Here is a 27,974-nt window from a genome sequence, read left to right as displayed (position 1 = left end):
AGAGAGTGTGTGCTGCTGCAAAATGGCATAAGTTTTCTTTATCTGAGGTCCGTGATTGAATCTCATCCTTTTTCTGCGCTGAGCGGATCCAAACCTTGTGACAGTCTCGCCTTACAGGCCTGAAAACTGTTGAACGCAGCCTCCTCATCTGGAAAACAGAAGCCGGCTCCAGCTGCCAAGATGATGGAGCTGCAGATAGACGAGGTGGTCTACCAGGACGACTACGGCTCCGGCTCCGTGATGTCGGAGCGGGTGTCGGGCTTGGCCAACAGCATCTACCGGGAGTTCGAGCGGCTGATCCGCAGCTATGACGAGGAGGTGGTGAAGGAGCTGATGCCGCTGGTGGTGAACGTCCTGGAAAACCTGGACGCTGTGCTGACGGAGAACCAGGAGCACGAAGTGGAGCTGGAGCTGCTGAAGGAGGACAACGAGCAGCTCATCACCCAGTATGAAAGGGAGAAAGCGCTCCGCAAGCAGGCGGAGGAGGTGAGTGACCCCCCGGCTCTGTCTGGGCCTCTAAACCCGCATCATCACATCCAGTGTCATGCTGCCTCCTTCATAGTCACGGTGCTCTGTCTGCACTGAGAGCTTTCATCAGACATGTGACTCATGTTTAGGCCTGTGACATGATTATTTTTAGTCTCAATGCACTGCAGATACTGTTAACAATTTTCACACACTGTCTTCTAACAAGCTGTGAAAAAGAAAATCTGTAGCCACATAATAAAACTTAGGCGTTTCATACAGTTATTATAGCACAAATTCTTATGGAGTATCCCATTGAAGATGTGCTCAAACTCTGTACTTACTTATGCTTATAACAAATTATGAGACATTTACTTGAGAATATTTTATAAGTTTGTTTTTACTCAGCAGGTGACCTCAGGTGTCAGACAAATCAGGGAAAGTCCTGCAAAATGGAAATGCTTTATAAAATACCTCACAATTCAAGGAACAGTAGAGTTTTTAATCTAAATCTGCTTTCCTGGGAAAGTGAAGTGATACCATACCAGTTAAGCCAAGATGTTGAGGTCAATATGCAGTCACTCTATCTCAGAAAAAGAATCAGAATCAGAATCAGAATTACTTTATTGATCCCCGGGGGTGGTGCTCCCATTCAAGAGTAGAAAGCAGCAAAGATTTAGAACTAAAAGTATGTGCAAATATAAAAATAAGAAAAGGAAAAGGAACGTTTCTTTAGGAAATGTTTGTAGCAGAGATGTAAATATGTACAGTATGTGGGCCACCTTATACAAGTAGCCTACATGCAAGTAAACAGTACTCACATGTTAAACATATACAGTTGTTCTTATAGTTTTCAATCCCAACTGTCACAGCAACGCAAACATATGTATGGATGACGGCAGAACGCATGTTTATTCATTAATACTATTACTCATGCTACCAATACCAATACTGCTAATACCACTATGATATTACTGGACATACCTCAATTTTAGTGTTACAGGTGTTATTGTCACAACTACTTCTGCAACTTATACTACCACCTCCATTATTGCTGCAACTACAACCACTAACAGTGCCTCAAGCACTGCAAATATTAATGCTTCAACAGTGACAAATGTACAATATGAATTTCTGCACAATAAATACCAACACTTTCTTCATTTATAGGGCTCTTTTGGTATACCTGAGCTGCCACAGCTTAAGTCATGCAAATACATAAGCACACGATATGCAAAGACAAAGTAAGGACATGATAGTGTACATACAGTATGTGGTGATAAAGGGACAGCAATGCTTTGACAGATGAAGGGTGTAAGCAGGACTCTCAGTGGGCGTTCACACGTGCAAACACAGGAAGAACAGGGACACAAACAACAAGAGTGGACATCAATATGGAGATATCACATTACTGGCTAAACTCCACCTCCAGCAAATCTTTTTTTTTTTCACCACCAATGTCTTTCTCTGAGCGGTGTCACAGCAGCCGTGGGATCCAGCAGGCATCATACAGCAACTGTAATCCTCCTCCCATCCAAAGAGGCCTCAGCATATCACTGGCAGCCCTGCGAGTATCAGCTTAGCTCAGCTTTTAGTCTGTTTCATCATCTGTTCTCCCCACTGTGTTTCCTCCCTGTGTTGGTTATCTAGTTTGTTTTCACTTTAAGCTGCTAATTGAGAGGACTTGCTGGTTCATATTAAAATTTCAGTGTTGGCATATTTAAGCTTCTTTTAATACCATGACAGAAGAAAAATCCATTATAATAAACATGTAGTTGCCGTTATAGTGACCGTATAACCCTTTGTATTTACCCTGCACTCTTCTGTCTCTCTATTGGCCGCATATACATAGATAAGAAATCAGAGTTGTCTCCTAAATCAGACATTGAGCTGGTGGAAAAGTCTGTTATACGTTTTTGTGAATAAGATAAGACTTCCTGTCAGTGTAGCTCAATATACCAAAACTATCAATGATAAAAAAGCTTTAAAAGGAGACTTCGTCTTTCCACGTTGTTCAGTTAACAATATTGAATTGTTATTGGCTAGTGAGACAGTTTATCTTACTGTATTTAAAGACACACGCGTTTCCACAATTTGAGTTATATTCCCCTTTTATCATATGGACCAACAGTGCAATATCAGTATACTCTGTATCCAGGGAAGGTGTTGGTGAGTGTACCGTCACATTGGCGCAGAGGAGCTGCCGGTACTGTTTTCTTCTGCTGACTGCCAAACAGTTCACTGAAGCGGTGCCTTGCTCTGTATTTAAAACGAGCATAAAGTTGTATTCTCTCATTTACTGTCTGAATCCTTCTTGCAAAAGCTGGGTTTCATATTGGTCCCACACCTATTAAATGTTGAGCTTTGGTTTTATTTATATCTTAAGCATATTTATAAGTAGCAATTAACCAATTCAGACTTTAATGTAATACAATCATCTTTGATGTTTCTAGATTTTCTTTGGCGTTCAGGATGCTAAGATTACTGCATGTTTGCAGCCAGCGACAGAAGTAGATTTACTGCTTTAATGCTCAAATTGGGTGACACATTTGAATGGAAGAAATAAACAGTTTCGTCTGACTATCAGAGGGGTGTAACGGGGGATGGGACGAAGTGCAAGGGGTGGGGAATCATAGGAAATCAATAGTGCACAGAGCACACTGAGGGAGCCTGGCACTGTAACCTGATTTGTGCTTATGAGACAGAACAACAAAAGCAGAGAGAAAGAAATGTGAGTGATGTTAAGGAAGCTGCAGGGTGAGCGGGTAAACGCACAGGCCAGACCGGACAGAGGATAATAAGAAGAAAAGGCAGAGTGAGAGAGAATCTCAGAGCCTGAGGAAAACAATAACAGCCCCTCGCAAGACGCAGGGAGCAACGAGCAAAAAGCGGCTCAGATTACAAGGTTATTAGGCTCAAGCTAATGGTAAACAAAGCCACAACTCCCTGTCTGCTCATGTAGCCTTCACCAAGACTTCCAGGATTACAGTTGTTAAAGTGAGGTTAACAAATTCAGCCATTTTGTACCATCTTTGTTGTTTTCTGTCTTGTTAATGGGGCCGCCTGCTGGAATGACCCATCGCTTTGTATCACCAAGTGTGCTGGTTTCACACTTCTCAGAGTGCGATGACAGTAAAAGATTGATCATCTCGGCCTCTGCTTTATCTGACCAGGCTCTTATCTCCTTCTCTCTTGATGGCCTGCAGATTCAACGGGATCATAAGTCAACTTTGCTTAAAACCATTATCTTAACATATGACCTGACAGCTTTTCCTCAAGGTTTTATACTTTTAAATACAAACAAACACAGACTTCGTATTTTACCGCATGTCATTATTTCCATGCTATTGTCAGTTCACTCTCTGTTCAGGTAGCACACAGCGTAAATAGCTGGAAGTGTGAGCACATTGCAGTCAAACACACTTTGCTACACTAATGAATTATTGGTACTGGACAGAATAACATAATATTCCAGCCCATAAATCCATACACTGTCATTCTACCTGTGTAAGTATTGTTTGCATTTATCAAATGTCCTTTTGAAAATGCACCACCATGTTTTTTAACTCTCTTGTGACTGAAGCATTACATACTGTATGCTGTACTTGTATTAATGCTGCGTTTTAATAACAAATGATGACAACAAAAGATGTGAGAGGTTAGGTGTCGGATGCAGGTAGAAGTCGTGGATAGAGGAGTGCATTTGAAGGGCATTACTGTAGGACACGTTCCCAGCCCAAGGGGATAGGACGAAGGATATTATTTCGTGATCTGCTGCTCTGACGGTAGAACTACTGTACAGCATAATGGTGGTCACCAGTTTTAGACCATTACATTTGGAACATCTCTGTGATTTTTCTGCATCTTCTTGCCTTCAGAGGTGGAGACAGTCAGTAGCTGAAATAACTAATTGGTTCATTTTCCTGCTAAAATCCACTCTGCATATGATAAACAAGTAGGGATTGTTTTTCTCCACTGTGTCAGACATCAATATTAGAGGTTGTAACGCACTGTAGTTCATCATATTGTAGCAAGTGCCTTTTTGTGTGGTGCATATCTGCTGCATATTCCTGGCTCCATGGTCTCCCTGCAGTCGGAGGATTACAGTATTAAGACTTTGTGGACTTGCTGCACTGAAAAAAGGACGTCATTGTGAACAGCTTTATAAAAAGAAAAACCCAAACAGGCAATGTGAAAGGGAAGTAGGCAGCTCTGTGTTTGTATATTCTAGTTCCTCAGTCACTGAGTTAATGTGAACACTATGGGACCAATAGAGGTGTTTTATAGAGCCCTTCTATTAAAGACACAGGCTTTAAAAAATAACATGGTTCTCACCCAAACACTGTTTTTTAAAACGACCACTCAGCAGTCGTGTCATGTTGAAACCTACACTCACACTTTGTTTGACTCATGCAGGACAGTCTGCACAGTTAGAGTCACTGAATTGTCCTGAAAGGTGATTGTTATCATTATAAAATTTGTCACTTTTAGTACAGTTTGTGAATGTATTTCCAGCTGTGTAAAGGCCTCGTTTCTCATTTGTTATTGCATCTTCCATCAGAAATTCATTGAATTTGAAGATGCGTTGGAAGCTGAGAAGAAGGACCTGCAGGTGCAGGTGGAGTTTCTGGAGCTGCAGGGGAAACAGCTGGAGCTCAAGACAAAGAACTATTCTGACCAGAGTGAGTGGACAGACGTCCCCACTACTTAATATACTGCATGTGCACATCTGGCCGTCCCAGGCAGAGCTGAAATCAGGATCGCCATAGTCAAGTCCAAGTTAATTCTAACACCATATCTAGATTTTAAGTCAAGACCAGGAGAAAATTAACATCCATTAAAAAATTATTTCAGTTGAGCATCTTTAGGCCCTAGTCCCATTACCTGGGAATTGATTGAGTTTTTTAAAAGTATTTTGATGAATTTCAACTAATAACTCTGCAGCTCTTCAAGCTGTTTTCCTTAAAATACACAAATAAAAGAAAAAGTAACACTAAAGCTCAAGAATACATGTCCATTGTAGTTCTAATGGGAAGTACACACACTGTTGGTGGAAGTTGTATTTTTAGATTATGGTGCTTTTGAACTGAAACTCTGATTTGCTTTTGTTCCCTTGTCAGTACCTTATGAGTACTGGAATACATATTTGATCTGCTGTTTAGACCCAAACAGCTAAATAGCAAAAATACCAGCAAGCAAGATTGAACATGAGTTAACAAAAACTACCTTAGGGTTGTCATACCCCATGCAATTGTCATGAAATGTATTTCACTGTTCTCTCTCTGTCTCTCAGTCACTCGGTTGGAGGAGCGAGAATCAGACATGAAGAAAGAGTACAACGCTCTGCACCAGCGCCACACTGAGGTACGAGCAAACATTCAGGCCAGCAACTTTTCAGCTGGAGTCTCAGTTCACAAATCATGACTTATATTTACATTTCTATACCTCCAAAACCCACCAAACATACATGCCTGTTAACTAATGGTAATTTGAATACTGAGGCTATTATCATCCTCAGACGCTCCATTGCCATCATCTTAATGAGGCAAAATATTGCGAAAGGAGCATACCAGTGTTTTGCTTTTTTAGGAAATTTTCTACAAATCAGATGCTTTACATTGGTGCCGACCTTTTCCTCAAAACCATGCCATATTTTTTTACATTTAAAAAGTTTTAGCCTACATTCCAGGCAGCCATTGGTTTCAGCTAAGAACACACTTGTTAGTGCAGACATGTTTGTCACTGTTATGTATTTCCTAACATAAGCTGTGAATAAATGGAAAATAATGGCTGCCTGGAAAGTAGAGGAACACAATTTGAACATCGAAAACAAGGAGTGTGCATTAAGAAATGTTCAACATTAAAGTGAGTGATTTTTTAGTAAATAAACAGCAATATGCAAAGGCCATAGTATAGTCCTTTGAGTTATCCAACATTTAGTAATTAAATCACTCTCCTTCTATACTTCTACATGCAACTCCTTCACACACCAGTCCAGGGATATCTCTCATACCTTAAACATAACATTTTTCCTCTCCCTCTTTTCTCACATCTTCTCAGATGATTCAGACGTACGTCGAGCACATAGAGCGGTCCAAAATGCAGCAGGCAGGGAGCAACAGCCAATCAGAAGGCCCCGGCTGTGGACGAACGTGAGTTGTTTTCTGCCTGTGTAAACGTTGCGCGTATATCTTTGCTCACGCATCATCTTGTTGCTGGTGTTTCATGTTTTGTCCTGAATGTATTTTTGTGTGTCAACATGCTCATCGTGTTGATTCTGCCGCTTGTTTGTCAGGAGCCATGATGAATAGCTGGTACCTCCCACTGACAGAGGGGAGAGGAACTGTACAAAGAAACCTGGCAGCCATTATGATTCTTGTGGGAAATAGTCAGAAAATAGAAAGTTTGGAGTTTATTTGCCAATCCTGAATATATATGAGATCATGAAGCAAGATGAGGAGGGGGACATCTGCTGCGGCTTCTGTAGCTGAACTGCAGCTGTAGATGAGGCGCCTCCTGCAACATGTTGACTAAACACACAGTATCTTAAATATCTATTCAGCTACACTGTCCATTCAGAGACATCTTAATCCTACAAATCTTCAACTGGTAGAAATAGAGCACTGAATGAGGCCGGTGTTTGCTCGTGAGAGTTTGTGTTAGTTATAGTTGTCAGGATGGTTACTGATCAAGCTTACTTCTTAACAAACTGATGATTATCTGGAGCAGTTTTAAGACATCTTAAAAAGTGCAGAATTGTAAAACTACTTTTAAACTGTAGTCAACTTGTAAAAGTGAAAAAGTGTGTCTGTGTGTGTGTGTGTGTGTGTGTGTGTGTGTGTGTGTGTGTGTGTGTGTGTGTGTATGTGTGTGTGTGTGTTTTCATGTGCCACGGCATGTTCTTGTCTCCTGTCTTTCTCTAATCACTGTCTGTCTGTCTGTCTGTCTGTCTTGCTGGCTTGCTCTCTGTGCTGCTGTTTGCACAGTCAACGCCACACATGGAGGAAAAGGTAAATCCAACGTGGTCCCACAACTGCCCTCACACCTCTCCCATCAGCTCCGCTATCTAAGCCGGCCTGCTTTGACTTAAAATGTGACTTATGAATTATTGATGCCCCTCCTCATATTTTTGCTGTGCCTCAGCACCTTGTATAAAGACGTGTTCCTGTATGCGTTTGCCTTTATCAGTTATTGATGCTTGTGACAACAATTTATTATTGTGAATGTATCAACAATGCTGCATTGTAACAAATACTGAAATGAGGAATGGTTCAGAGGTCATGATAAGCAATGCAATGCATATTTTTCAGTTTCCTCCATCTACCTTCTCCTCTTTCTCCCTCATGAGTTGCCAGTCAGTCCGTCAGTGTGTCCGTCTGCCTGCTCTGCTTGTCTTGTCTATCCCTCTTCAAAAAGTGAAACAATAATATTATGCAAAGACAAAGCAGTTATATGGATATGCATTAATATATACAAAGAAGAAATACGTATCTTCTGCAATTAGTAGTAGCAATTGGAGCTGTAATGTCTGATGTTTTGCAGAGTAGCAGATGTGGATACAGACAGTTAGTACATGTGATTAATAATCCCATAAGAGGAACTAATTCCTGTACAGTGCATTTATAGGAATATCTTTGAACTTGCATTTGATCCTATAGTTGTGATATTCTATCTATTCTATTCTATATTCATAATGTATCTCTCTGTTGAGTTTTCTGCAAACTACCTGTAGTTGCCTGTGTTGATGACTTGCATCTGTATCCCTTGTAGTAAATTAAGTTAACTCATGAGGCAAATGTGTTTGGCCTGGTGGACTGGACTGCATGCCCTTGTTGCCTCTCGCTGTAGGGCTTGTAAATCAGCCATTTTGTCTTTCCCCTAGAATCTTTTATCCCTGTCGTGCTCTATCCATATTACTAATTTTAACTATGTAAGGAAGTGGGTTTGATTGCAGGCATTTGTTGTTTCTGTGTGGAGTTCCTCGTGTTTGAGTGTGTTTCTTCTGGGTGCTCCGGTTTTCTCCAAAGACATACAGTTAAACTACACTTAGTCACATTCTTGCCGAGAGTTAGACGAGAAGATTGATACCACTCTCATGTCTGTACAGTAAACATGAAGCTACAGCCAGCATCCGCTTAGCATAGCAAAAAGACTGGAAACAGTGGGAAACAGCTAGCCTGGCTCTGTCAAAAAATCCACCTTTAAAGCTCACTAATAAACACACAAGTTACATCAGTTTTTGTTTAATCTGTACAAAAACTGAAGTGTAAAAACGACAATTAGCTGTGTCACAGAGGGTTATATCCCAGACTTTATTTTAGGATAAGATAGCCGGCTGTTGGTTGTAGCTTCATATTTACTGTGCAGCTATGAGAGTGGTATCAATCTTCTCATCTAACTCGGATAAGCGGATAAGCGTATTTCTCAAAATGTCGAACTGTGTTTCAACATTTTGGAAAATGTCACGTCCGGGTTGTTTTGCGCCTTGCATCTAATGCATGACAGTATGGGCTCCAGCCCTGGAGAAGAAAAAGTGATATATAGGGACTCATAATAAATGAGTGCTCAATAGTCAATCTCACATTAATCTCCACATCTCTCTGTGTCTCCTCTGCCAGCAGCAAAGCGGAGCGCCCGCCATCATTGAGCCTGTACCCGAGCGGCGAAGGCATGGTACGTGGGGGTCTCGGGGGGGCTAGGATGATGCCCGGGAAAGACATCTGGCAGGTCAGCGAGCTCGGCCAGTCTACCTTCTGCTCCGCCTATCAGGTGGGACGGACAGCTGTCCTGTCCTCCTCCACGACCATTACTGCGGCCTGGGGAGTGGAAGGGGGGAGGGGCCGGCCTTACTGCTGCCCCTTCCTGCCAGCCACGCCCACACGGACCACCTCCCCTCCCACGCCTGCTTGTTGCACCGTTGAGGAAACAATTTTATTCACATCATGTGGAAATCTACCTTTTTAAAGTCAGATTTGTTAGGTATATATGTTGACTCAAGCAAGCTGGGGCCCATATTTATTTTTCCATGGAATTTTCTTTATAACTGTGTGATCGTGGAGCTTCTACCATGCGCCCTCATGTTTTAGTTTACACTTGCACATTAAGTTTAAGTCAGTGTCTCCAAATGTCCCTTGTTTTGTTTTTTTAATTATGTTACTCATGCAATTTGATGGCATATAGTGCTTTATCTGTGAGAGAAACAGCCAAGGTAAGAAAATAAAGAGGAGAGTGTTGTTTTCTTGTTGTGGCTCTTCCTGGTATTTAGTCATGAAAACATCCTGAGAGCATATGCGCAGGTTAAAGTGCACATTTTAGGAGTTAGATGCCCTTATTTTAAGTTTTGATTAGTTGTTAGAATCAATTAGAATCAGAGGCAGTATGTAGCACATATTTAGGTAAATGAGAACAATGACATTCTGATCCATAAAATCAGTTTAAAGTCATCACATTAAATATGTGTATAATTTCCTATTTCCTATAACTCCCCTAAACAATTTAAAACGGTTTCATGCACTGAGAAGTCACTGAACATTAAATGTATTTTGACATTGAAGTCATACCAAAATTTGACTTCATACCTTTAAAATTAGCAGCACAAATGAGGAATTCATGATCAAAACTTTAAGGTTTCCAAAATAGCCAAAAAATTAAGTGATAAAACAATGTGATCTTCCATTATCTGTGGTGTAAACTCAGGAGTTATAGGTAAAGAGTTAGTGCCTGACCTTGCCTTCACTATATAATGCTCATATAATGCTTGTCTCTTGCTCCTATGTCATCGTCTCATACCTCCTGTGTACATTAAGGAGGATGGATCAGAGTCCGACTCAGTGGCAGCCACACCCAGCAGCACAGGAAGCAAGTCCAACACACCCACCTCCTCCGTCCCCTCCGCCACTGTCACTCCCATCAACGAGGGCTTCCTCCCGAACTCCGAGTTTGATGCGATGCGGGCTGGGAACCGCAGGAAAAGTGCCAAGCGGCTCAGCCGGAACATGGAGGTGCAGGTTTCCCAGGAAACCAGGAATGTCAGCATCGGTAAGTTGATGTCACCAAATATGTCCTTAGTTAAAACATGTAGTGTCTTGAGATAATGACTCTCAACCTTTGTTCCCTCCCCAATTTGGAGTCATCCAAAGTGCAACAAAAAATATAATTGAAATGATTATTATCATGTTTGTCCAGGTATGGGAAGCAGCGATGAGTGGTCCGAGTTTCAGGAGATCATTGATTCTACCCCTGAGCTGGACATGTGTGTGGACCCCCGTGTATATGGAGGAGGAAACAGGTACAAATAGACTGTGGCTGTGTTACATCCACAGTACACATGTTGACAGTGAACAGTGAATGTATGTATGTCCAAAATCTTGCTGCATATTTATGGCTTTGGTGCCATTTACCTGTTGAAAGTCTAAGGAGGCAAACGTCACTGCTATTGTCTAATGAAATCTGATGTGTGTGTTTCAGCCCCTCTCAGGGCATCGTGAACGAGGCCTTTGGCATCAACACCGACTCTCTCTACCACGAGATCAAAGACGCCAAGTCAGACATCATTGGAGATGTAGATGCAGGCGCCGAGCTGCTAGGTATGAACAGGACTTTTGCAGCAGTCACAGGTTCATTAGTTAAAACATATCTTAGGGTCTTAAAGCTTGGCAGTAAAGTTGAAGCAAGTGGTGAGTATTTCACTTCAGGAAATGCCTTAAAAGTGCTGCTGGCTCCTTCACCTCCTCCTGAGGTGATCGTTGCTCACCTTGAGCTGGTGAAAGTGAAGCTTGAGACTACTTCTAGTGCCAATGTGTGATATTACTCAGTAATATCAGAGTGTAGATCCAAAGGAAGGGAAGTGAGGGCGGACGCATGTGCGTGTTTGCTTTGCGTTACTGCAGGGCAGGAGCTCCATGTGAGGCTGTGTGGACTCTTTTTTACCTTGCATGGCTGAGGCTGGAATACACTCCATGCCAGCAGCTCATCCCTGCGTCACTTCCTGAAAAACCATGCAATCCCTCACTGGCTGCACCCCCAACCCATTCATGCAGTGTTACTTTTATTATTTCTTTGTCTTTCTACTTAGTTTATTCTCTCTTTTCTTATGGGGCAGAGGCTTGTTTAATGCAGCCCATTTCATAGGTTGTGAGTTTAAACAGATCTTATTTTTAAAGGTTGAGAGTCAGATTTCACTGCACTTTATTACATGTTTATTCTTATTATTTATCTTAGATGTCCATTGTCAATCTCTTGTTTTGGGCCAATAGACTTTGAGGGATTCTGGTGGATCTTAATTTATGTTATTGGCCCTGAGTAGTTTTTGGTTTAGATTTGTTGTCCCTGATTTCTCTATAGCAGAAATAGAAAGGGACCCATCTTCTTGTCCATCTGTTAACCTCTCACCCGTTTCCTTTTTTTCCCCTTTTATGTGCTTCTGCTGGTGACACCCATAGGCGAGTTCTCAGGTGTGTATCTGAGCATGCATTGGTTGGTATCTTAATCTTTTACTCTCTCGACTCTTTTCTACTCTCCAAGCTCCACAGCTAAGAGTAGATATTAATCGCTGTATACAAATCAGAAAAAGGCACATTACTATAGTTTTAATTATTAATACATAATTATTGCTTGGAAATCTTGGAGTTTTTGATCATACTGTAGATTCCCAATATCCATACACATGCAGTAAAACCGTTTTCTTATTCCTTTAAAGTCACAGTGAAATTATTTTGATCTTTAGTAATTACCACAAGCTATATTCGTCTACATACCTAAAATCTTCAGCCAACTGTATTATGACAGATTTACAGTATATCCCAATGGTTTAGAATGACCCTCCCTGCCTCATGTTCAAATAGGAAATATGTTATTTCACAGAAGCGATATGCTCTTAAAGATTCAGTTTCACTGCGACTTTGAAATAAACCTGATGATATATGAATAAATAATTCTTTATCCTTGACGCTGTTTCAGTGCGAGGGCTAGATAGCAGCTTTTGTGTTCTGGTTTTTTATCCCTGCTGCTCTTCTTCACGTCCAAATTAATAAATGCTTATCAGCATCCTCTCTCTCCTCTCTTCCCTTCCTGTCCCACTCTTTTTCTTCTCTGATCTGTGGCCTTTCCTCTTTCTCCCTCTCCCTTCCTCTTCTTTTGCCTCCAGTCCGTGATGATTTCTTCGGTAAGGCACACCTTGCCTACGCTCATGGTCACATTTGCTTGTTATATCATTCCCTGGCCTCCAGCTTTCACATCCTTCTGGTTCCTTCTTTGTGTCCGTTTTTTGTGTGGCTTTATAGTTGCATTTTTTTTGCCACCTTTTTCCCACATACCTCATTTTAAAGAATATTTTTCAAAAAAGGGCTCCTAATTTATAGAACATACACACACACACACACACACACACACATATATATTATAAAAATACCCTTTTAGTCCTGAACAAAATACTACAAGAGAGTAATGTAATGGTGGAAGAGGCTGTGCAGAACTCTGAATCAAGAACAAATTAGTGAAAGTGTTTTGGAAGGTAAACGGGCTGTGTGGTGAACCACAGTTCAACAGGAGACACCTCAGTTGGCTTCGATCAAGTGTTTTTTCATTCCATTAAGATGGGGTGTTAATCGAAAAATAAATCTTCCGGCTGCCCTGCTCACCACCTTCCATGTCCAACATATGAGTGATTTACATTAAGACATAACTTTTAGTTAATAGGTATAAACTGGCAGTTTGTTATCTTGAACAGTCTGAGCTGCTTCCAGTACTGTAGACACAAGTTGAACCCAGAAAGATGTGCACTTTTTTTTCTTCCCCTGCAAGGTTTATGTTGTGATATGTGATCTGACTGCAGAGTTTTCTAATCCAGTCTCCACCAAGGAGCATTTTCTCTGTAGACAAACCTTCACCAGTTTCTTTTGTAACTGACACCTGGTATAGAAGAACCTCTTGGCTTTTTGTTTCGTTTGTTTGTTTTTGACATGTTCTCATGTCCAGTTTCTCTGTGTTGAAGTTTCTGCTTAAAGTTTGTGTGCTTGGCTTATGTTGCACAGTGCTTGCTGCGTGTACGTACATTTCTCAATTAATGTCTGGAAATAATTACGATAATTAAGATTTGATAACAGAATTAATAGGTTGAGTTTGACATTAACACTGTCATAGTTAAAGGATCAAGCCTGAATTCTGTATAAATGTGTTGTACTGTGCCAGTATGCTCTCACCAGTTGGCTACTTTAAGCTCAATTGTGGCCCAGTGGTGATGTAGCAGTCGAAGATGCTCCAGGACTCAAGGAGTCAACTGTTTTTCTTAAATAACTTTAGTTTCATGAGTATGTACTCATTGTAATTATTTAACAACAATCCTTCCTTTTCAACCTGATTTAACTTCCTTGTTAACATGAGCACTTAAATCAATAATCTGTCCATTAATTTTCATTTCATTTCAATTATTAAACCTTCGCCTTTTGTGGAGGTTTTCTGGTCTGAAAGGCAGAGTTGCCACAGAAACTCTGGGAAATGCATTTTGCTTATTGATCAGTAGATTTATGGATGTTATGTATTTTGTGTGATGAGTAACAAATACGTGAACTGTTTCAGGGATGGGCAAGGAGGTGGAGAACCTGCTGACAGAGAACAAACAGCTCCTAGAGACCAAGTAAGAGACACAGAGAAGATTAATGTGTGCATGTGACTGTGTTAGTTTTAATCTTCATTCATTCTTCAATTGTTTGTGCTCTACAAATGTGTTTAAATGAGTGTGACATTCCTCTGGTGGGTTCATGATGTTCAGTAATCTGTACCTCCTCTGGATTTAGAAAGTTTACGTGTGCTCAGTTTAGACCGAGTGTGTGCAGACATGAAAGCCCAGCATGTGGTTTCCTGGAGCTGGTTTTGATATCTTACTTTCTGCTTTTTGTTTGACAGAAATGCTCTCAACATTGTTAAAAATGACCTTATTGCCAAAGTGGACGAGCTGTCGGGGGAGCAGGAGGTGCTGAAGGAGGAGCTGGAGGCTGTGAGGCAGTCCAAAAACAAGGTGGATGCCAGAGTCAAGGAGTTGGAAGAAGAACTCAAGAGGTGAAAATAACACTTTTTTGATTAACATGATGAGTTGAGGATGAAAACAATATGCTTCTTTAAATTGGGAATGTAATTAGAAATAAATTTGGAGATATTACAGACAACAATAAACAGGCCAAATGCAAGTTAAATTCACAGGACAGCATACAATAGCATTTATCCCTCAACATAATGGCTGTAACTGTTGACCTGTAATCCAAACCTTAGTGACCCTCCGTTACAAACCAAATGAATGCATCCTGGCAACAGACCCAGAAGAAGAGTAACATGATAGTCTTGAAAACCTCACTGGTTACGTGTCCAAGTATGAGAACCAGAGGACAAAATGTCTGAATACAGATCTCAGTTTTTTGTGTTGTAGGTACACTTGAGCATCTTGGCCACATACTCAAACCCCTGTGATGTCCTGTATTGATCGTTCAGTAATCTTAGCTGAGTCAGTGGCAGGAGGAACTCTGTGTCCTGCTGAGTGTACTCCTTAACTGTGAAACTTTCCTGTAAAGAAGGATGAGTCGTAAAAGGAGCACACTGTCATGACCGTTACTTTTTCTTTACTCCTTCCCTATTTTCTGTGGATACAGTGAATTTGCTGTTCAGCCCAGTTTTATGTCTTTTTTTTCCTTAATGCATCCGTGTTTACCTTTCAATTCAATTAAATTTAATTCAATTTTATTTATATAGCACCAATTCATAATAGAAGTTATCTCAGGGCACTTTTCATATGGAGTCTGTCTAGACCGTATTCTTTATAATATTATTTACAGAGACCCAACAATTCCCACCATGAGCAAGCACTTGCGACAGTGGCGAGGAAAAGCTCCCTTTTAACAGGCCGAAACCTCGAGCAGAACCAGGCTCTGGGTGGGTGGTCATCTGTCTCGACTGGTTGGCTTGAGACCTGCTGTTCAAATGTGCCTCTTAAACTCTTGAAAACCAGTCTGTGTATAACATCTGAGCAAGAGATTTTATAGTACAGGCGCATCTCAATGAATTAGAATATTGAGGAAAAGTTAATTTATTTCAGTAATTCAATTCAAAAAGTGAAACTCATATATTACATAGATTCATTACACACAGAGTGAAATATTTCAAGCCTTTATTTCTTTTAATTTTGATGATGATGGCTTATAGCTAATGAAAACCTAAAATTCAGTATCTCAGAAAATTTGAATATTGTGAAAAAGTACAATATTGTAGACTCACGGTGTCACACTTGAATCAGCTAATTAACTCAAAACACCTGCAAATGTTTCCTGAGCCTTTAAATGGTCTCTCAGTCTGGTTCAGTAGGCTACACAATCATGGGGAAGACTGCTGACTTCACAGTTGTTCAGAAGACAGTCATTGACACCCTCCACAAGGAGGGTAAGCCACGAAAGGTCATTGCTAAAGAAGCTGGCTGTTCACAGAGTACTGTATCCAAGCATATTCATAGAAAGTTGAGTGGAAGGAAAAAGTGTGGTAGAAAAAGGTGCACAAGCAACAGGGATAACCGCAGCCTAGAGAGGATTGTGAAGCAAAGGCCATTCAAGAATTTGGGGGAGATTCACAAGGAGTGGCCTGAGGCTGGAGTCAGTGCATCAAGAGCCACCACGCACAGACGTATCCAGGACATGGGCTACAACTGTCGCATTCCTCGTGTCAAGCCACTCCTGAACCAGAGACAACGCCAGAAGCGTCTTACCTGGGCCAAGGAGAAAAAGAACTGGACTGTTGCTCCGTGGTCCAAAGTCCTCTTTTCAGATGAAAGTACATTTTGCATTTCATTTGGAAATCAAGGTCCCAGAGTCTGGAGGAAGAGTAGAGAGGCACAGAATCCAAGTTGCTTGAAGTCTAGTGTGAAGTTTCCACAGTCAGTGATGATTTGGGGAGCCATGTCATCTGCTGGCGTTGGTCCACTGTGTTTTATCAAGTCCAAAGTCATCATCATCAGAATTAAAAGAAATAAAGGCTTGACATATTTCACTCTGTGTGTAATGAATCTATATAATTTAAATGAGTTTCACTTTTTGAATTGAATTACTGAAATAAATTAACTTTTCCTCAATATTCTAATTCATTGAGATGCGTCATTGAGTGTGGCAGCTTATGTGTGTTTATGAGATGGGAGGTTGCTTACATCTGAAGATGATGCCTTTTACCTGCAGTTCAAACCAACTTCCGCTGCCATAAAGTACTAAGTTGGAAATTGTAAAACTCACCAGGACACAGTTCCAGAGGCACAACAACATTTTTACAACACCCAATAAAGATAGATACACTTGTGGGCTACGAAGCGAGACAGAGAAGAAATGGATGGTAGTAAATTTGGGATGGATGGAAAGTAGAGAGGATCAAACTACCAACAAACAAACAGGGTATTGTGCATGCTGGATCACTGTCACACTGTCATGGCTTACTGGGACGCTTGAATAAAATGGATCCACTTTGTAGCCCACAACCACAGGTTGTGTCATGTTGTGTTTGGTCGTAGTCCACAGCAGCTCCAGAAGCCTTGTCAACAAAGACTTGAGTCTCAAATTTCTCTACTAAAAGGTCCCTCAGTGCCTCCCAGTCTCAGTGGACTTGTGGCATCAACTCCTCGCTTTCATGTGCAGAAGTAGAAATAAAGGTTGTGTAATTCTGTTCTTGCTTTTGGGCTGCAGGTTGAGAGCAGAGGCTCTCGGTGCATCTCGGGACTCCAAGGATGAAGGAGGTGATGATGTGAGTAAAACTGCCTCTGTCCCCGTCTGCATCATACGTCTTACACATTGAATCAGTGCATGGGCCTTTTTGAGAAATCAGTGTTATTTTCTTTTTCAGAAGTATAATGAGAGTCTCACTGTAGAATGACAGATTTTTCATTGATCTAGAAAAAGACTTTTAACACATTAAAACACAACATAACTGCTGTCAATATTCAGACCTGGTTTAATTAAAATAATGGCGCTATGCTCTCTTCCAGTTTTCATCACCCATGCAGGACGGCGATATGACGATGACGCAGAGGCGGCGGTTCACCCGGGTGGAGATGGCCCGCGTGCTGATGGAGAGGAATCAGTACAAAGAGAGACTGATGGAGCTGCAGGAGGCCGTCCGGTGGACAGAAATGATCAGGTAGACGAGAGGAAGACGCTGCTTTAAACTATAGAGGTAGAACTTGGATGACCACTGGAAGGGAACGGTTCAACTCATTATTCACACAACTAAATAATTTGCCATATTTTGTTTTTAAACTAATGATCTTAAAGAATAAGTATATTTTTTAAATTGTAGACATTTGTGGGCACTGCAAAAGGAAACCACTGGACTGTGGTTTAGACATAATTTTTTGCTCTTTCCTCTCAGGGCGTCCAGGGAGAGTCCCCAAATCCAAGAGAAAAAGAAGTCCACCATCTGGCAGTTGTGAGATTCTGCTTTTGTTAAACCTATTTACTACAGTACAATTAGAAATACCCTGAACAAATGATTTGATAAAACAAAACCATCAAAAGTAAAACCTCTATGTCTCTTTTCTCCCTCCATCCACCAGCTTTGCACGTCTCTTCAGTTCATCGTCCAGCCCTCCGCCTGTCAAGCGGCCGTACTGCAGCGTCAACATCCACTATAAGTCTCCCTCACCAGCTGGTTTCTCTCAGCGACGCAGCCACACCATGTGTCAGATCTCCACCTCCAACCGCACACTGGAGTTCTTCCCTGAAGAGTGAGCAGCAACCAGCTAGATACTTTCACAAAACACTAAACCTCCATCTTTATCTGCTTCACACTTTGGTCTGAACGCCTGGTTGCTTGCTCGCTTGTGGCAGCTTGGAGAGTAGAAAGCTTCCAGCAGATTCTCGAGTATTCAGCATTTGGGATTGACTGTTAACGCCTTCATATTCCATTGAGATAAACCTCTTAATGCTATTGTTCTTCAAGAGATAATTTGGAAAGATGAGGTAGAACTTGAAAAGTTGCACATTGAACTGTTCGGTTTTAGGTGATTATGAACGTGACCTCCAACAATTATTATACCCTCCTGTTTTTAATATAAGATGTGACAGGATGGCAGAGTTTAAATCGTAAAGTTCGTTCTCATTTTGCCTCAAGTTGACTTTGCTTTTTTTTTTTACCTTTCTCTTACAAACACAGGCACACATAAATAATTCAGGCCACAGATACATCACTCACATAGAGACATACATCGACACAAAGGCATGCATGAAATAAACTGGGCATACCTGTACAAACACTGGCTAAAACACTAAACATATTTAAAATCATAATTTTCAGTTTAGTGTGTTAAACATTGCTTAGCTTGAGCTAGAATAAAGCTTAGTTTAACTTGTGCTGATAACAACTGCTGTCGCTCTATCTTTTCGTCTCTTCTCTCTGTCTCTTGCTGGTGGCTGGCCAGGCTGCTAACGCTTCGCCTTTTCTCTCTTCCTTTCCCTCCCTCCTGTTGCTTCCAGACTGGCCAGTAACGGTGTTGCGTCTCTCCTCAGCGACTCTGCACTGTTGGCCCGCAGAGAACAGCGGCGTGAACAGTACAGGCAGGTCCGCGAGCACATGCGCCGTGATGACGGCATCATGCAGGCCTGTGGCTGGAGTGTGCCGTCTCGCTTCAAACAGGTACACACACACACATAACCCACCCTACATGGCCAGAGACCCTTCTGAGGCCATGCTGATAGCTGTCAACAAACCTCATGACAAGACCAAAACCTGCACTGCATTAGTCTGTCTCTCAGTACTACTGAAGACGTACAATAATGTAAATATAAATGTAGTTTAATAAAACAGCTGGGCACTGTGGGAACTGTAGCAAATGTCAAACAGGAGTAAATAGTGCATTTGTTGTGGACTATTTTCAGATGCGGATTAATACACATTTGGTGCTTCAGTGAGTTTGACAGCAGGATGGTGTATGTGAGATTGACTCAACATAAACTACAGTGTCCATGTTCATGACGGAACATGTGCGACAGTGTGACAATACTTGTTAGCTGGATCAATTCATTGTTGGTTTTGGTCTTTTTATGAGATTTATTGACAATAAGAAAAATATCCTTTAAATTAAACGACAGCTGTAAGAATAGTAGAAGGCTCTCAGTCTGTTCCACTGTGGTTTCAAGCATAAACATGATTTCATAGCATCGAAGTGTATTTTAAACCGGCCGGCAGACCCTGTGCAGCTCGAAGGCCAGAGGGCAGAGTGTGTTGGTAGGCAGGTGGCTCTAATTCTGGTCTCCCACAGCCTGGTGGTCCGACGGATACTGCTCAGGACAGCCCGCTGAAGAGACAACAGGCAAGTGAGACTGACAGAGCGCCAGCATGCGCCTTTACGACTTCCCCTACTTTTAACCTTCCCCCGACCCCTAGATAGCAGCGGATGGCTAATACCAGAAAAAAACAAGAGACAAAACACTGAATACATATTCAGATAATCAAGACAGTATGAACTGTACTTGCACTGTCCGCTCCATGTGAAAGTAAAAAACCAACACTGTTTGATTTGAGTACAACTTAACCATAAAATGTAATTCTGGAAATGCATGAAAACCAAGGGAACATTTTCATTTTGAGGCATGATGTGACAAAAGACAAAATGTTACTTACAAACACACACACACACACACACCCACCCTCTTATGACTGCATCTCTCTGATAAACTCCAATCTAATCTCTCCCTCTGCCAATGTTGCAACCTTTTAACCTTTAACCTCTGTCTGTCTCAACCTGCCAGACTTAACACATTGATGCCGTCAGCACTTACTTACTCCTGCTTTGATCTGAGTGTTCTTTCTTAAAGGAAAAATCCACTTTAAAATACTTTAAAGTTACTAAATAATAGCATACGTTTTTGTTTGTTTTCTTATTTCTGGGGAAAACATGACATCGCATCAGGATATTTCCAGTACAACTACAATGGTGTTTAATAGCAGAAAATCTGAAATAAAGATCTCATTTTGGTCACACAATCAAAGAGTAGATTCTCTTTAAAAGAACCATTTTGCACCGATATGTACAGCAGCCATCAGCAGAGATAAATCCATCATAGAAGAGGCGGAGGTGGTCCATAGTTCAGTGGCATCCTGGGAAAAAAATAGGAAATCATTACCTGAAGAAATATGTTATGCTGAGAGGAAGTGACCACAACATCACAGATTAGTGACACCAGTGGAGTTTTCCTTTAATACCTTAATAACAAACACTGAATGTTTTTGTTTTTCATTAGTGGACAGTAACACTGGAGTTGTTTTGATGGAACCAGACAATAATTCATTACTTTTCTTGTCTCCTGACCTCATATCACCTCTACTCTTAGACCACTAATGAGAAAGAGGACAACCGCATGAAGAATGTGCCCGTCCCGGTGTACTGTCGTCCTCTGGTAGAAAAGGACCCCAACAGGAAGGTGAGGAGTTCAGGGGGCGACAGTCTGTTATATAAAGCACCGTAGCTCTGCAGTTAAAGTCCCTTCCTACCCAAAAATGTGTTTTACTTGTTAGTTCACTTGAATGTTTCATCTTCACTATGCAGATTGAAGCTATAAACTATAGGTGCACTTAGGTAATCAAAGGGCACTTAAGGGGACAGTTGGGGCAACCAGAGGCCCAAAATGAAGCCTAAATGTGCCCCAAATAGGGTTGAACACAGGGGGTGGGGGCAACATCTCCATGAGGCTTCATGCTTCAACGTCCCACCTGTAAGGAAAAGTGGTTTATAACGATTCATGGGGCATTTTAAGTCATTCACAAGTGTTCAGGTGGCAGTTAAACCTCTGACCATTTACATGTTATTTAAATTATGCATGTGTGTGTGCACATGCTTGCAGTTGTGGTGTGCAGCTGGGGTGGACCTGACAGGATGGAGAGCCAGCAGCCAGGAGTCGGTACCGGCCAAAGCACCGTCAGGCAGCAGCGACCCCCTGCACGCTGAGGAGAACGGAGCTGGCAAGAAGAGCAGCCACAGCTCCCCAGAGAAGAGGAAGGTAGACCAAGTGTGAAAACCATTTTAGGATTTGTTAGTTATATTACTGCTAAAGAGTAGTTCAAAACATACATCCATGTCGGCTAGAAACTGATCATAGATGTGGAAGAACGCATGAACCATATCTGTCCTTCTTCAGTTAGTTGTCATTGTGTTAAAACTCCATCGTCTCCTCCACTCACTCAGTCGAAGGAGCTCCAGGAAACGGACACCATGAGCAGTCGAGTGTGGATCCTCACCAGCACCCAATCTGCCAGCAAGGTGGTCATCATCGATGCCAACCAGCCGGGCTCACTGGTCGACCAGTTCAACGTCTGCAATGCCCACGTGCTCTGCATCTCCAGTGTGCCAGGTGAGGTGGTCCAAAGCTCCTGTGTGAGTAGTGTAAACACCAACACTCCCCCTCCGAGCTCCCAGTCCGGGCAGAGTCAGCTAAGCCAATAGGATCACTAGCTGCAAAGCTAACTAGCTAACAGGAGCTACAGTTAGCAGTTACTTTAAAGCTATCTGTCCATCAGGAAACTCCATAAACCACTAAGGGTTGAGGCAGAGCAGCTGGAGGAAATCAGGGGGGGTTTCCATAAAATATGATCCAGTTTCACCAAAACCAGTGAATAAAGTTATAGAAGTTTGTACAGTAATCAGTGAGGCCCAGACCCCAGAAACACTCCGCTCTTGAGTATTTTCCCCACAATGTGTACTGCTAAGATTTTTAATAAATAATAATAATATAATGAGAAAGATTCAGCCATAGTGTGTGTTTACATGGGTTAATATGTGTGTGTGTGTGTGTGTGTGTGTGTGTGTGTGTGTGTGTGTGTGTGTGTGTGTGTGTTTGTATCCAGCTGCCAGTGAGAGTGACTATCCAGCAGGAGAGATTGTGTTGGACCCAGGTGATGGTGGAGTAGGGGGAGGCGAGGACACCGGGAGAGTGGAGGGCATGTTGGCTGGTATCACTCTTGTCGGCTGTGCCACCAACTGCAGCGTTGCCCGTAGCAACTGCTCCTCACGCACTGACACACCCATTATGGACAAAGGACAGGGTGAGCACAACCTAAACACTCCTGCATCGTTTTATTATCATAGAAAGGTGTCAGGCACACCACTTTGTCTATTTATTACGATGGTGTTGTGCTTTAGCCCCCACTGCTCCCCCCATGAATGGGAGGATTCACCCCGCCCAGTCGGCCGAGGAGGCCACTGAGGCCACCGAGGTTCCTGAGTCAACGGCTGGCCACACAGAGCTGGGACCTCCAGGACCATTTACTGAGCACGTCTTCACCGATCCCCAGCCTCGTCCAGCAGACGCCTCTGACAGGTAGAAGGTCAAAGTCTGTCCATATGAAGACAATCATCAGAAATGTGAATAAACACACTACAAAAAGATCTACAAATACACATACACAGACTATTTGTATGTCATGTGTCCACACAGGAACGGAGGTCAGTCCAAAGAGGAAACTTCTCAGCCTCCAGAGTCAGAGGACGGAGGTGAAGAGGCCAAGAACTGCACCAGCGTGGCTCCCACTATGTGGCTCGGGGCACAGAACGGATGGTAAGTCGCTCAGCAGAACTACTCACAAACTTCTGCTGCAGCCTCAAAATATCTAAAAACACATAGTACAATCATTTATTTACCCTGTTCACATGTGAGTCATAAGCTTATATTTCTATTGTTACTTTTGCAAGTAAAGATAAGTCACACACTGGATAGGAAGATTCCCTAAAAGAGTGCTTCTATCTTCCATCCAAGATGCTCATATAAATATAAATATATATATAAATATCATGACGTGCTTCTTTTGAACTCTATATGCAGTTGGGTTTTGCTCTGGAGTATCTTGCCTCTGTTCTCCCTCCAGGCTCTACGTCCACTCAGCAGTTGGAAACTGGAAGAAGTGCCTCCACTCCATCAAACTCAAAGACTCTGTGCTCAGTCTGGTGTAAGTGGTATTGGTTGTGTAGTTGGGATTTTAAGAATCAGAAGTCTTTTTTTATGAAGTTCTGTTACTCCAACAGTCTCTGTCTCCTCCATAATTGCAGGCATGTGAAAGGTCGTGTGCTGGTTGCCCTCGCTGACGGGACCCTCGCCATATTCCATAGATCAGAGGGTATTTGGGATTCTAAATATTTGTTTTAACAGAGCTCTAAGAACTAAGAAAATCACAATCACAAGGCTTTCACAAGATGTATGCGTTCAGTTCAATCAACACTGATGACGAAACTTGAATGAACTGAATTCATGCTCTTAGTGTGTTTTGTGTTGATTAGGAACTGTTGTCAAGTTATTATAACTTTGCATTCTGCGTGTGTGTTTGTCAACAGATGGCCAGTGGGATTTGTCCAACTACCACCTAATGGACCTCGGTCGGCCTCATCACTCCATCCGCTGCATGGCTGTGGTCCATGATAAGGTTTGGTGCGGCTACAAGAACAAGGTCCACGTCATCCAACCCAAGAGCATGCAGATCGAGGTGAAGCCACATCATGAGTCCAACAATCAGCTTTTGTCTTTTATGGGGAGGCAATTTCCACTGACTTCTTTTAAGTGCAATAAAACTGTAATAATGAGTTGATTTCTTTTCCTGCTCTGTAGAAGTCCTTTGACGCCCACCCTCGCAGGGAGAGTCAGGTGCGGCAGCTAGCGTGGATCGGCGACGGCGTGTGGGTGTCGATCCGGCTGGACTCGACCCTGCGTCTCTACCATGCGCATACACACCAGCACCTCCAGGATGTGGACATTGAGCCATACGTCAGCAAGATGCTGGGTGAGATTATGTTGGCTTGTTTTAGAGAGAAATCTCATCATCAGAGACGAGGTCGGCCGCAACTTACCTCATCAATATGTAGATTCAAGAGATTTCATATCTCCATCTTAAAGGCTCTATGCGGAGTCCTTGTTATTAATGACACCGGCGGCTGTTAAGTTAACTACAGTCAGCATCCTGTTGCCTGCGCACTCCGTAGGCACGAGTGAGCATTGGCCAAAACAGTGATGTGACACACACATGATGATTTACTGTGACTTACGAGAATAACGTTACTATCTGTAATGTTCCTATATTTTATATGGACCATTGGCTCCATGATACTAACTTGCTTGCCATTCACAAATTACTTTTGTCAGCTAATGTTCCGAAACAACCAACACCTAACGTTTAATATGTCTAAAAAAAAATCCACAGAGTGCCTTTAAAGGGCTACCTTAACTGCAAAATGTGAATGATGCTGGTGTCTGTAGCGTGTTGTATTCTCTCTTACAAGCAGCCTGTTCAGTCTTAAGCTGACTCTAGTTGTAATTCACAGGCACTGGCAAGCTGGGCTTCTCTTTTGTGCGCATCACAGCACTTCTGATTGGTGGAAATCGTCTCTGGGTAGGAACAGGAAACGGTGTGATCATCTCCATCCCACTGACAGAGAGTGAGTTTCATTTATACAGTTTATAGCAAGTGACATGTGGACAAAAGTGTGTCATGAGTTCTGAAACTGTGCAAACAGTGCCTGCATAATGATAGAAGAATGACCTTTTGACCTGAAGTTTTTTGGGGAGTGATCAGCAGTCTCAAATCTTACGGTGTGTTCAGGCCAAACACAAAGCTAATTTTCGCCTTGCGTTACTTGCGTTACAAAGTCGGTGTGTAGTAAAGTACAACTGATAGCTGGAATCAAGTTACAGATACATATTTTCAGAACTTACCATGTCAACTTCTGGTTTCGCTCATTTTTCTTCAAGTCCTCTGCTTTTTTGTTCTGTCTCTGTACAGTTAAGACATTGAATCGTAGAGCTCTGGGTGCCCACAGATGGCCACAATAAGTTTGTCCTCTGATGCTCGCTCAGTCAAGTCAATTCTTTCACTCAAGTTGAACATTTTAACTTGCGTATTCGTGTCTTTGCATTGACTTTTCACTTTCACGTTTTGTTTGAACACACCTTTAAATCTTCAGTAGTCTTAAAATCCTCTTGAGACAGTGTTAGTTTCCTCTGCTAAAGAGGTTATTTTATTGTCTGATTTGTTTGCCTGTTTGTCTGACTATGACTTGAGTATCTCGAAAACTCGCCAACAGATTTGAGTTACATTTGGTGTAAAATTAGACCATGAGTAAAGGACCAAGTGGTTTGTTTTTGGTGTGGGTCAGAATCCAGCAGCCCCACCATGTGGTCACTTAACATTTTATTCCTGGATTCCTCAGTTTGAGACATTAACTGCAGCTTCATCAAATCTTGTAAATCAACTTGTATCAAATCTTAAGTCTCACAAGTTAGCCGGAATTGACCAATCAGGAGTCTGTAGTTTTCTATCAAAAAAATCAAAACACCGTCACATACTGCCGTGCTGTTTATCTGTGTTCTCCTTTAGCATACTCCCTCTTCTCCCCATGAACTCCCCGTCTTTCTTTCCACCTTCTGTTTCCTGCCTTCCCTCAGTGGTTTCACCTCTTTCACAGACAGTCTTGGTCATAACCGTTACTGTTACTGTCCTCTTTCTCCTCTGCTCTCCTCCCACCCTCCTCCACCTCCTCCTCCTCCGCATCCGGTAGCGGTGGTCCTTCACCGGGGACAGCTCCTTGGTGTGAGGGGTAAGTGGGAGCGCTCCCTCCCTCCTTCGCCCGGTCAAACCTTCATGTCCCCTGAAACAGTGTCTGCAGACTAAAGCTTCCAGTTTCTTTACGCGTAGTTAAGATGTGAACATGAAGACATATCAGGAACTCAATGAGTCCTCTTTTATCTGTGAACATTTAGCTGAAGGTCACCAAAAGTATTCTGTGTGCAATGATTTGACTTTTTACTGTATATCAGAACAGTGCTTTTACTCATTGGTTGCTTTGCATGATGTTTATCTTTGTGATTTACGGAGTCAATGACTAAAAGATATGTTTATGTGTACCAGATTTATTGCATGCAAAGGGATGTGTTTTAGCCGTCTCATTTCTCATTTTCAGTTGATCTGTGGAAACATGGATTTTGTGGGTGTTTTTATTTTCTTTTTCTTTTGCCTGCGTCATACTACCACGTATGATTTGCTTGTAAACATTCCCAGTTGGTCAGTTTCTCACTCCTGGGTTCCTCCTCCCTCAGCCAATAAGGTGTCTCCTACATCGTCCGGTGGAGTGATCCATGTGTACAGTGACGACTGCCCTGAGAAGAGCAGCGGCAGCTTCATCCCCTACTGCTCCATGGCACAGGCCCAGCTCTGTTTCCATGGTCACCGTGATGCCGTCAAGTTCTTCGTCTCCGTACCTGGTAGGCACAAAGCCGGTCTGCCTGCTGATGCGGCAGATTATCATGTCCAGTTTGTGTTCTGAAGTCAGTGTACTCTCTTGTTAGCCATGTTTAATTTACTGGCATTTACCACCAACACTTTAAAGCAGGTAACATCTGTCTAAACCCATAATAACATAGAGCACATGAATTCAATTATAAGTACCTGCATTCTGTTATACATGTCTGTAACTGACTGCATTCTCTACTCTTTAACCTGTTAGGTTTGTTTTTCTTGTGTGCGTGACAGGAAATGTCCTGGCCACCCTAAACGGCAGTGTGCTGGACAGTCCATCGGAGGGGCAGGGCTCAACAGCGCCCCAAGAGACGGAGGCCCAGAGTGTTCATAACGTGTTGGTGCTGAGTGGAGGAGAGGGCTACATCGACTTCCGTATAGGTGAGCAGTCACACCTGCACATAAACACACATGTATTAAGTGTAGCTGGTCTGAAAAGTGAGGCCAATGCCGAAGTGCCTTAAACCTGCATTCTTTCTAATGGCCAGCAGGGGGCAACTCTGATTGTATAGAAGTCTATGAGAAAATGACTCTACTTCTCACTTGATATATTACCTCAGTAAACATTTTCCTAATGAGTTTATTGTCTCAATCGCTAATTTCAAGTCTTGTCCAATACAGTATGATGTTTGTTTTGTAAATTATGGTCCCATTTAGAGTAAAATAGACAAAGCAGGGTATGCTTTAGGGCTACCTTGTGATTGACAAGTTGTTACCTTGGCAACCTGTCAATCAGGATAGAGGCCTTCAGTTGTAGTAAAAGTCTGCTGTTCATTCTTTTTGGTAAGTACATTTACAGGCTAACTCTGTTAGCAGCTACTTCTCATGGCGTGAGAAGGAACCAGGTGAAGTCAGGTTGCTGGTATAGGTGGGCATACATAGTGTCCTACTCCTCCCTCTTATCTAAATATGATCACTTCTGGGTCCAAAAACCAAGATGGCGATGGCCAAAATGTCAACCTAAAGGTGGCTACGTCCACTTCTTTTAACATATTATCAGCACAATAAAGTTTAGTATGTGTTCGTTGTGGAATTACAGCTCTGTCTGTTTTCCTCAGGAGATGGAGAGGACGATGAGACGGAGGAAGGAGAGAGTGGTGGAGCTTCGCAGTTGAAACCTGCTCTGTGCAAAGCCGAGCGGAGCCACATCATCGTCTGGCAGGTGTCTTACATACCTGAGTGACACCTGGATCTGCTTTAACACCTCACCCACTCATCTCCTT

General features: G+C 42.3%; 1 protein-coding gene across 1 annotated transcript; it reads left to right on the top strand.

The window, feature by feature from the left end:
- The first annotated feature begins 180 nt into the window (after positions 1-180).
- Positions 181-27,934, top strand: mapk8ip3 (mitogen-activated protein kinase 8 interacting protein 3). Its single transcript, XM_070923788.1, has 32 exons — positions 181-486; positions 5,027-5,147; positions 5,759-5,829; positions 6,526-6,617; positions 9,087-9,249; positions 10,272-10,503; positions 10,651-10,753; positions 10,933-11,051; positions 11,907-11,918; positions 12,611-12,628; positions 14,041-14,098; positions 14,368-14,520; positions 17,169-17,250; positions 17,486-17,619; positions 17,851-17,907; positions 18,035-18,205; positions 18,987-19,113; positions 20,811-20,900; positions 21,321-21,476; positions 21,662-21,827; positions 22,321-22,518; positions 22,616-22,793; positions 22,911-23,030; positions 23,338-23,418; positions 23,519-23,586; positions 23,801-23,949; positions 24,072-24,243; positions 24,782-24,895; positions 26,015-26,053; positions 26,553-26,717; positions 26,986-27,132; positions 27,810-27,934. The coding sequence occupies exons 1-32, from the start codon at positions 181-183 to the stop codon at positions 27,932-27,934; spliced, it is 3,987 nt and encodes a 1,328-aa protein (XP_070779889.1).
- The last annotated feature ends 40 nt before the right edge of the window (positions 27,935-27,974 follow it).

Source organism: Enoplosus armatus, chromosome 17, assembly GCF_043641665.1.
Source record: "Enoplosus armatus isolate fEnoArm2 chromosome 17, fEnoArm2.hap1, whole genome shotgun sequence".
In the NCBI taxonomy this organism is placed as follows: Eukaryota; Metazoa; Chordata; class Actinopteri; order Centrarchiformes; family Enoplosidae; genus Enoplosus; species Enoplosus armatus.
This window is presented reverse-complemented; position numbering and strand designations above follow the sequence as displayed.

What these genes read in the sequence shown, in the direction of transcription:
- mapk8ip3 (XM_070923788.1), top strand. Translation starts at nt 181, where the DNA reads ATGATGGAGCTGCAGATAGACGAGGTGGTCTACCAGGACGACTACGGC. An exon ending in CCAGCAGACGCCTCTGACAG is followed by an intron (nt 22,794 to 22,910) that starts GTAGAAGGTCAA and finishes GTGTCCACACAG; the next exon opens with GAACGGAGGTCAGTCCAAAG. An exon ending in CTCGGGGCACAGAACGGATG is followed by an intron (nt 23,031 to 23,337) that starts GTAAGTCGCTCA and finishes TTCTCCCTCCAG; the next exon opens with GCTCTACGTCCACTCAGCAG.